This window comes from Poecilia reticulata, chromosome 1, assembly GCF_904066995.2.
Source record: "Poecilia reticulata chromosome 1, P_reticulata-male-v2, whole genome shotgun sequence".
NCBI lineage: Eukaryota > Metazoa > Chordata > Actinopteri > Cyprinodontiformes > Poeciliidae > Poecilia > Poecilia reticulata.
The window spans coordinates 28,144,497-28,155,921 of record NC_088830.1 but is presented as its reverse complement, the minus strand read 5'-3'; the positions used below and the strand labels follow the sequence as shown (position 1 = coordinate 28,155,921).

Genomic DNA, 11,425 nt, shown 5'->3' with positions numbered 1-11,425 from the left:
ATAACAAACAGGCGAAAAGGCCGCCTGCAAATATTTGTAGTTAAAGGCATTCCAGATTATTTAAACTGGGCTTTATTTAGCTGCAGAGCGACGTTATGACAGACCACAGAGGAACAGAGGATATCCTCATATATATATATATATATATATATATATATATATATATATATATATATATATATATATGATTGTGCTCAATAATTTATTTCTGATTTTCTTAATTCATCTTGCATGCATCCTTTATTTAACCATGAAAATTACTGATAAAAAAAACAACAACTCTTTTCTAAGAATGGCCCCCAACTGCAGCACCATAAAACACAACAAATCCAAAATACAAGACTAGATATATCACATCTAGTCCTGTGATATATGACCAAAACTTTGGATTTTTGTCAAGCTTCCATTGCTTTGTTGCTTCAGGTTTTGTTAAGGTTTGTGTCTTTGTGCAACAATTTAATATTCTTTGGATTTTCTGTTGGGTTCTTGTGACTGTTCTGTTAGAATTGATCTCTATCTGCCTGAGTCCACTCTCTGTTTTCTTCTTGCATTTAATTCATTCAACACCTTCTCTCTCATGTTTTCATTCTATGATGGTATCCTCGGCACATCGCAGCTGTTTTTACTTAACAGGATTTAGTTGAAATCTGGTTTCTGTCACCTCTTTTCACACCTGCCTCATTCATCGGTTCAGCTGTTTTTAAGCTGAGCTCTGATTGTCAGTCATTTGCTGTTGACTCTCTAAATGTTCTGATTTTTGGCATGTATGGAAACATTCACTCACTGATAGATTCATTGGGTACACCTGTTTGCAGCTAACACAAATAGCTGCCAAAAGGTCATATGAAGCATCCCAATGCATTTAAGCATCCAGGCGTTGTGAAGACGACTTAGAAAACTGCACCCTTTCTCTGATTGCTATTTACAGCAGGAAAATGCCCCGATTCATAGGGTTAAAAATTGTTTTTTTTGACCATGACGATGAGTTCAGTGGACTTTAGTCACAAATCTCAGTCTCGAGGTTTTCACACATGACAGTCTGGTGGAATTGGTTTGACTGGAGACCAAAATTGCAACATTTGTTACATTTTCAGCTGGTGTGGGTTGGTTTCACACTGCATTGTGTCAAACAAAACAAACCCTTTGAAAAACCTGTTCCCCTCCTCGCCTGTGGAGGCACTGCAGGAAGAATCGCTGAAGGAAACGACACAAAAACCTCTAAACAAGATAAGAGCATCTTTTTTTCCAAAATGGAATACCATCAGATTTTAGCGGTTGTAAGATTTCTCTTTGGTCTTTGATAAAAAACCACAAGCTATTTCACTCGCTAGCACTAGACTCGTGCATTTGTTTTGGTTGTATTTACCCAGAATGCCATGCGCTATAATCCACTTCCTGCTTTTGGAGCGGTCTTCAGTCTGCTTGGCGTTCACATGTGCATTCAAACTGCACCAGAGTTCACTTCAACCAAACTGAAACTGAGGCGGACCAGAATTTTTTTTTAATTTTTCTATCTGCATCAGCGTTTAATTAAACTCCCCAAACAAACCAAATTTTCTAGGAAAATGAAAGTTTGATTAAATCAAAGATTCGGTATTCTGGATGTACAGCCAACAAATAATCTATGGAAATGTTTCTGTTACATTTATATGACACAAATGATGAATCACTCGTGGAGGCTCCCCAGTAGTTTATGATTCATCAACAGGTAACTGGTAACTTGGTAACTAAAAGCTGGAGTGGAAGTGATCACCACTATGACAGCAAACTCTGGAGAGAGACACACACCTCCAAGTTGCACCAACGGTCAAAGTTGTTGATTGCTGGGAGCAGACATATGCTTCAGGCTCCCTTTTGGACTTTCAAAGAAAAATCCTGGTGTCACTTTTAGTGATGAGGAGGAAGACAAACTGAATTGTTTTATATAATTCAGCTGATCATGAATAACAACTGCTTGATCAACTTTGCATGATCTGCTTTAAATATGTTTGGGTTCTACTCCGCATGATCACACATGACTGGATGTGCAACAGCATTGCCACAGCGCACTGCACCCAGATTAGAGTCATTTTAACTTGGCTCAGCTGAGAGGATGACACGCTTAGCTGCTTTTTCTACATCCGTGCATATTGTCATGAAGCCAAAGAGCTGAGGATGTTTCCTCCTCCACAGCAGGCAGGGCGAAAACCGAGAGCGGAGGCCTTGAAAAGTCAGGAACATTTTGAGGAACTCTGGAGGTTTTTACAAGTTAGAAACATCCTGGGACTAAGAAAAAAAAAAACTTTTAAAAAAGTTACGTTTTTTGGATTACGATGAATCATTTGAAACCTTTTTCCCCTTTAATGTGACATAAATCATGGGAATTCAAAATCAAACACATCTGTTAAGGTACATGTGTCAAACTCGAGGCCTGGGGGTCAAATCTGGCCCACCATAACTTCTTATGTGGCCCTCTAAAGTCTAACAAGACATCTAAATAAAACCTTCTCTGTTATTTTGAAGTTATCAGTCAAATTTAATCAGTTTTTTTCTGGTATACTTAAAATTACATCAGTGTGAAAAGATGGTCAATATTATTTAACTTAAGAAGTACTTCCTAAAGGTAGAAATAGCTATTTATTCATGTTTCAGAAGTTTGTTAATGGATTTTATCAATGCATTCTTCCACAACCAGCCCTTTGAGGACGTCCATGATGTTGAAATGGCCCAAAATGTAAATGAGTTTGACATCCTTGTATTAAAAATCTGAAGTAGGTTGCATAAATGTGCACAGATTTAACCTAATACTTGACCAAAATACATCTTCATTCAGTTGCAACATTGAGTTTTACACAAAACATCAAGGATTTATTATGAATCTGATTAGCCTTCAATAAAGTTCATTATTAGCTAATCAAAAACTAGAAGTGAAGATGGGAATTAGAGGCTGACCTTAAAGAAATGACAGTTTTTTTTTACATAATACAACAACAAAAAACTGAAGATGAAGAGGGATTTATTTTTTTCAGTCCAAGAGGGCTAAATTGTGGCACGCTTTTTATTTTTTCTTACCAACATATCTGCATGTTTTCAATCAAATTGCTTTGGATCTGTGTCATTTTAATGGTAGAAAATGCTTTGAAATGATTTCTCTCCCTCTCATTGTTTTGTCAACCTGACATTTTACCATGGGTGTGTAAAGTTGTTTCAAACGACTGCAAAACAGAAAACTGTTTGGGAGAATTTCTAAAATATTCTGCGGTCCGGCCATGTTCCAGTGAGTGGTGGAGGTCAGAGAGAGCTTAGCGAGATCTCAGTCCTGTGGGGACAAACTCCAGGCAAACTTATGAACTTTTCACCCTGAGCTAGATGCTGGGAGACTTTTGATTTATGTGTGTGCCATTTTTTATTCAATAGTTTTAAAAGACAGTTGAAAGTTAGCATGAAGATTAAACTGTATAGTTTTCAACCAGTTTGTCATTAGCTTGTTGCTTTTCTGCATCGAGGTGCAGAACAGATTCTTCACTTTGCTGAAATTGAATTACTGCTACATACAGTTTACAAACCTGGATTTTATTGAGAGTTTTACTTTATTAAAGGTTCAGTCCGGGCTCAGAGTGGAAATGAAGACAGATGATTACTTTTAGCATGTGACACAAACAAAGACATTATTTTCCCAGTTTATTTCCTGCATCTTATTTCAAGTGCTAATAATTCCCTCCTTCTGCACTGTAAAATTTTTTTTTAAATATGTCTCTAATTTACGGTGAAATACTTGCCAGAATTTTACCGTAAATTAGAGATGCTTTTTTTTTTACAGCGTGAAGCATATGGTCACACAAATAGCTTATTTTTCTGCTCAGTACATTAAAAGCCATAATAATTATTTATGCATGACTGCATCAACAAAATAGCAGAATTTATCAGAGAAAAAATAATAATAATCTGGAAGACTTAGAGTAAACAATATTTTAATTTAAATAATATGTATTAATCTGATATTAGTATCTGTATCAGTCATCAGGTTTTGGATCCATAGTGGCAGATCTATTCAGTCTAATTCTATGCTTATGCTAGCAACATCAGGCTTCATTATTTATTTTACATTATATTCAGAATTCCTAATTAAATGTTCTGAACCATTTGAAAGGAGGTTTGTTGCAGATTATTTTTACATGTTTGACCAAAGTAGCCAACCGTTTGTTTTTGTTTATTTTACATTAATTTAACACTGGTCCCCAGTGTTAAAGGTTCATTAGAATTAGAATCTTTACATTTATTTCAGTTTTTTTATGATTTATTCTCAGTTGCTGAACTAATTATATAGTTTTTACATGTTTGACCAAAGCAGTCAGGATACTGTTTTAATCAGCTTCAGCTTCTTAATTATTGATTTTATATTGGCTGTTATACTCCTAATTGCACTGGTAAGACTAATTAAAGTTGTGTAATTTCCACATGTTTGATCAACCTTATGAAGCTATTGGTGTATTTAAGTTTAATTCAGGACCGTTTTATGTCAATACAGCATTGCTTTTCTGTATTGATCGGTATCAGTTGATACTAACCTTCAGATATCTGTATCGTATCGGATCAGAATCAAGGATTTTTGCAAAATGCAAAAAGAATCTGTTTTTATGTACATTTTATTTTAAACTATATTGTCAAAAATAAAATTTTGCTCTTCTCAATAATCAGCGGAACATTTTTATTGACATTAAAGCAACCAAACTCTTCTTCTGATTTTTGAACAATTTTTAGTTGCACAAATGTTTAGTAGAATGATGTTTCTGTCAAAATGTGACGATTATATTCCTATAAACGTAAAAGTGATTTCCAATCTGATCAGGTTGTCTTCTTTCTGATTTTATCACTTTAAGGTGAGATAGAAAAACCATGAATTCATTTCCATGCACATAAATTATTTATCTCCAAATCTTCATGCTGGAGCTGTAAGTAGCTCAAGCGTCAGCTGTTGGTTCACCTGAGGGGAACATTGCACACTTACATGCTGATGCTGGCTAAACAGGTGACCTTTGACACCTTTCTGTGTTTCCCCCACTTCTGAACAGCCGCTCAGAAATAGAGTGCTGGTTGCAGGCAGAATGTTCATAGCCCTTAAAAGGTGATTTAAGAGTTTGTTTAAGCAAATATGTCCAAATCTGCTTTTTTTTTCCCAAATGCGACCTCTCTCTTTTACTCCTGGAGAAAAGTGCCAACCTTTGCCTGTAAAGTATATTTAAATACAAGTTATCATTGGAAAATACACTGATCCAGTTTTTTAAGAGATTATTTGAACTACATTTGTTCCGGCGAAGATAATATATTCTCTAAATTATAGAAACTTCTCACATGAAAGGTGAAGCTGCAGCAGTCATGCTAAAAATAATTCACACTTTCTTTCAAATCTTTGGTTTTACATATTAGGAAATGAAAGAAAAATGTAATTATGAGTAGACCTGTCATGATAACTAATACTGCTGGACGATAGATTTTCCCAGAATTCCTTGTGATACACGATAATTTTGTTGTTTTGATATCATTTTCAAGTAATATATTAATGATGGCAAAATAATAATAATAATAATAATAATAATAATAATAATAATAATAATAATGCAAAAACACATTCTCAAAGATCAATCGATTTTAAATTCTAATTAACATTTAATTCTAGAACTGGATATTTTAAATATCCAAAGTAAATAAACAACTAATAAAACCAGTTATGAAGTCCTTCAAACAACAGTCCAGTTGAGACCGAAGCAACAGACTGAAGACTTTTATCATCCAGTTTTTCAACAAAGAAAAGAGAAAAACAATAAATCATGCAAATGGAAATTATTGAGCTCGGCTTAATTTATCATGTAATTATTGTTACTGATTTATTGCCTATTGCGACAGGCCTAATTATGATATTAAATTGACAGATTATTGTTATGTCATCCCAGTGATTCAGTAGCAGAGTTGGAACTAATTATTATTTTAGTTATTGGTTATTCTGGTGATTCATTGATTGATTGGGGGAAAAAATGGCACATTCACCTGACTTTTTATTTAAGCCTTTTTTATGCAATAATGAAATTTTTATTTCCAAAAGTGCATCAACGCTGCATTTCTTACTGTGTGGTTGATCAGCTCATTGAATCTTTTCAGACTCTCCATCCACTGGATGATCCGAGTTATGACGTGTAAATTTCCCTTTGGGATAATTATGTTCACTAATTTCTCAGTTTCACTTCACAACATTCTGAAGGAAGTTGGCCATAAAAATAGACATGTTGAATGTTTTGGTCTCAACTAGCCCTGTTTTGAAGTTTGCAGAGACTTCATGATGATGTTTCTGTTGTTTTGTTTACTAGTTTTGCATGTAAAATGTCTTCCAGCTCCAGTGTTAAATGTTCATTAGAATTTAAAGTTTCTTGATCTTTGAGAATTTGGTCTTGCATCGTTATGCCATTACTATTATATTGCTTGAAAATGATCCCAAAATGACAATATTTTGTGGCTCAATGTGATTCTATGAGCTTTTTGAAGCATAGAAGTTGGTCATACATACATTGTTCTTGGTTAAAGAACCTGATTGTGGTCCCCAAGGCCGGCCAGATACAGGAGCTAATGATTCTGCACCACTGCAGGCAGCCATGCTTCTCCTACTAGCCTGAACCTCCACTTCCCGCTCAGGGCAAAGAAAATGACCTCATTCTGCCAAATCCACCACAACCGCTGCAGCTCAGCTGAGGTAGAATGCAAAATATCCCCTTTCTCATTTTAATGCAAATGTGCTGGTCACTGGAAGAAAACAGAATTTCATGTTGTGATCAAAATTCAGCGACGTAGCTTAACGCTATTGTTTACAGCAGTTTCTGTGGAAGAACGTAGCCGACTTTTTATTCATCTGTCAGCACAACCTAACTATGGAGAGCCATTTCAGCCAAAATTTAATACGTAAATAAATAGATAGATAGAATAATGCATATATAAATAAATAAATAAAATAATAAGTAAATGTGTTAATAAATAAACAAAAAACTAAAATAATACATAGATAGAATAATACATACATAAATAAATATCTAAATAAATAAAATACTAAATAAATATCGAAATGAATAAAATTATAAGTAAATGAATGCATGTATAAAATAATAATAATAAAGAAGCTAATTAATCATATTCTTATTTACTTTCTGAACTGGCTCTCCATGCTTAACGATGTTTTTCATTTCTGACTTTTCTTCTGTCAGTCAGTGTCTCCAGCGTTTCAGAGCAGAGTTCGCTCCGCATCTTATTTCAGTTTTAAATCATTTGTTGCCATATATTTTGTTCCAAAAATAAAGAACAGATTCATAAACTTTTTAAAAACTTTAACAAATCATGACCAGCCCATCCATTATGCATGAGGGACATCTTCCACATTAGGTGCTACACAGTAGGAAATTGGTGCTCCAGATGGCGCTGCAACAAGGCGGGGAGGATTTGGACGCAGTCGGGCAGAAATGAAATGTCTGTGGACAGCAAGTGCAGAGTGGATGTTATAAATCAAGGATTTTATATCCAAACATGACTTATGAACATTTGTACTTTTGCTCAAAGCAGGCTGGACTCCTTTTTTAGATGTAATTTCAAGAAAAGAACTTTGTAAGATGTACTTGTCTACACTTAAGAAGCGCTCTTTGAAAGAGACACTAACTCCTTTACAAAGGAACTTTAATTTGGGAACGGGAATGTAATTATAAATTAAAAGTTTTAGATTGTATTACAGACAATGTGGATGAATAGATCCATAAAATTAATGTAATAGCAAACCTTTTGTAATGGGAAGGCAAATATAGGTTTAATTCACATTAATATCTTTAAATTGACTCCTTAAAAACTGTCACAATAATAAATTAATTGCATCCTAAATCAAAATGAGCTCTATCATTTCTATTCTGATTATTAATATTTTTTGAAGGGTAATTTTGTTTGCAGAGACTTTATAATCCATTTTATTTATGGTTTTGGTTGTGTTTTTCATTTTGTTTTATTTTTGATATTTAAAAATATCTTAATTTTTCAGTCTTAAAGTTACAAAGTTAAAGTTTATTGGTCTTTGAGAGGACGATTGTAATGCTATTATCAATTAACTTGAAAATGGTCTCAAAACATTATTTATTATTGTTATTATTGTTTATTGTAATTACTGGGACAAATCAATTGAGCAAAATGTTTTATTGCGACTCAAAATAAAGTCCAGCAGTGTTAGAAGTACTTCAGAACCTGAACTGTGAGCATAAACTAGAAATTTGACTTTGGGTTTTAAGCGCTCCCAGCAAACAAAGTATAAATATTGAGCTTCAGTGGAATTAAAATAAAGATAAAGGAACAATACTTACAAGTATTTGCACCTTTATGAAGGAGAGGGATAGTTAGGATGTGTTTACTTCCTGGTTCTCCTCGCCTGTGTTGATTCTTCTTCTGTTGTTTCTGCTGGGGAAGCGACTGAACCTGCAGCTGCAGCTGAACACTTCCTGGCAGCAGATTTCAGGGAAGGCATTTATTTCCCCAGAGCTGCTCAAGGCCTGGGACGTTGTTAGGTCTACCTTGGCTGCAAAGTGTGTGCAGCATTGCAGCATTTTATGGATGAAAAGGGCAGAACTGTTGGACCGGCAGCCTGGATAGTCTGCAAAAGCTTTTGTATGTTTTCTGCCTGTCAACTCTGAAATGTTCAGCACCAGGAAATATAATCAAAATTTACATTAATTATATGAATGTGGGAATCTGCAGCATCACATTTGGAAAACATTTGAGATTTTTCTGTGCTCCACTCTGACCAACCATGCCAATAATAATTTCTGTTCCTGTGTTTCCTCTAGGTGGTTTGTTTCCCAGGGGCGCCGATCAGGAGTACAGCGCATTCAGAGTTGGGATGGTTCAGTTTGGGATGGCAGATTTCAGACTCACTCCACATATAGACAACCTGGAGGTGGCCAACAGCTTCGCTGTTACAAACTGCTGTGAGTTTTGCTATATTATCTTTGTCTATTTTTAATCAATTGGTCATTTTATCAGTAAACCTGAAATGTGGCATTTGACAATAATAAATAAAAAAAAACATTAGCATTAGCAAATCAATTCAGAAATGTCATTATGCTAAGAAAATTAGTCTCAAACTTAAGTGTGTCATTGTGTTTAACAAACTCATATTTACATAGTTTTATCATTTCATCCTGACTAGTTCTCAACTCAGTTCAACCAGATCAAAACGAACAGTTCATGTTCACAGTTCTCCAGTTTAATAACTTAAACTGAGCTCAAAACTTTTACTTTAAGCTCTAGCTATTTTTAATTCATCTAATATTTTGTTTTCTGAAATGAAAAGGTTGTTAGTATATAAATATATGACATGAGATCATTAAAAGTCCTGTTTTATTCTCCTCTGCTGTCTTTGCTCTTGTATTTTACAGTAGCTGAATTTATTATGCACATATTCCTTTCATCAACAGGAAGTATAATTTTGACTGATAGGTTCTCCATTAAGACTATGTTTGTAACTGCAGTCACCTTTAAGCCTCTTATTACTGTTAAGTCCATGACGACAGGATTTACCAGGATGTTGTTTTTCTCTCTTTAAGCTGATGCTGTACAGCGGAAAACGAACATTAAAAAACACACAGTGAAAAAAATGAAAGATGAAGTTATCTTTGAGAAGAAGCACTCCATCATTTAAAGACAGAAAATTCAAGTTTAAACAAATTCAGGTTGTCTATATGTCACATTTATCATTATGGACTCTAATAAAATCTAGTTTGAGTTCAAACTGCTGATTAGCTGATTTTTTTTTGTTTATGTAATTTAAACATGTTATTTTTTTGAGTTACTTATCAACAGGAAGATCAGAAAGAAAAGTTTTTAACAGCAGTTTTTCTGTAGTTTCTAGTTTTAAAGGGGACCTATTATGCAAAATTCTAAATTAATTGACATTAACTTCACTTTCTGCACATTTTCATACTCCCATGTGGGTTTCTGCTGCTTTTTAAAACAGCCACAGTGCTTAAAAATAAAAACCAGCAAGTTTTTTGCCAATAAATTTATGTTTTTTGGTGTCTGGAAAATGAGCTGTTTCAAAACCCTCCAGATTGTTAAATCACATTCATACAGCACTGTGCCCTGGCAACCCAAGTGGAACTCTGCCCATTACCTAGCAACCCAAACAGAGCTCCAGCACATTTGGTCAGCTGGTTTTACTGCTGTAATCACTGCTGGAAAAGAGAAGTTCTTTGTTGTTGGCTTTCCAACCAGAAACCACTTGCTGCATTCTTGTTGGTTGTGCAGGAGGCTCTACTAATGCTTTTCAAAGACGTACGGTCGAATAATTGTATATCTGTTTGCAACAATGTCCATATGAGAGTGTAAACGTTGAGTTTGGGGGTGTGGCCAGCAGCAGCTTTTTTGGATCTAAAGTGACAAGAGGCAGAACTGAGCAGACTGAAATCTCATTATCTAAGAATGATTTTGTACAAAAACATGTACTGAACTAGACCTATCCTAACCTGTTCATGGAAGCGTAACAGGTCACCTTTAAGGATGGGCTCTTCATATTCTGTAGCAGAATATGAGCTGAAGGTGGTGTAGTCAAGTTTAAAGCAAGGAGAGACAAATAGGCTTAAATTAGCAGCACAGATCCTTTCATCAAAGCTGGTTAGAGTCTCTGCTGCCCATGCTGACGCACAAGACACTCAGCAGACACTAAACCAGCTCCTACGGGGGAAGTGATGCGGCTCTTTCTCAGTGAAACATCTGAAGCTAAAAACTCTGAGATCCACTCAAACACAACAATAAGAAGAAGCTCGTCAGTATAAAACATTACAGCAAGGGCTGTTTATATTTAAACATGTTGCTAATTTAGACTTCAGTTGAATTTGTTGAGAATGCGACCCCTCTTTAAGACATAAATAGCTTCACTGTTGCTTACTCCACTGCTTTATGTGAGCTCCTGCTGAGTGATCTGGATCAGTGACCTGATAGCATTGTTCATTGCATCTTTAGAACAATTGGTTCTCCTTTATAGATCCACTCGTTTTGCAACACGTCTCTGCTGTTGGTCTGCAATTTAAAGCATTTCAGTTTTCTGCAGACCAGCTGCAGGTTTATGTAAAGTATTTAGGGACCAAAACATAACTGCCTTTGTTAAAGTTAAATCACTGTTGAAGGACTTCTGAACTGAGAAGCTGCCATTCACCACATTCTGCTTTTGTTTGATGTGCAAAAATCAGTCACTAAAAGATCTTTTTACCTTACTTTGTAACCTGGACAGGTTGTGTTTAGCTTGGCTTCAATAGATGCCTGAGTTTGATTCCAGTTCTCTTTAAAAATGCAAACCCTTCATGTTAACTCACTGATATTTTAAATATGATTTCTGACTTAATTCTTCCTGTAATTCGATTTTGGATCTCAGATATAT

General features: G+C 35.0%; 1 protein-coding gene across 4 annotated transcripts in view; it reads left to right on the top strand.

Moving 5' to 3' along the window:
* LOC103470494 (glutamate receptor 2-like) overlaps window positions 1-11,425 on the top strand; it is a 51,473-nt gene that overhangs the window by 593 nt on the left and 39,455 nt on the right. For all 4 annotated transcript variants that reach the window (XM_008419006.3, XM_008418997.3, XM_008418989.3 and 1 more), the window contains exon 2: window positions 8,838-8,978. In XM_008419006.3, coding sequence (XP_008417228.1) covers window positions 8,838-8,978 — 141 coding nt within the window. The remainder of the gene's footprint in view (window positions 1-8,837; window positions 8,979-11,425) is intronic.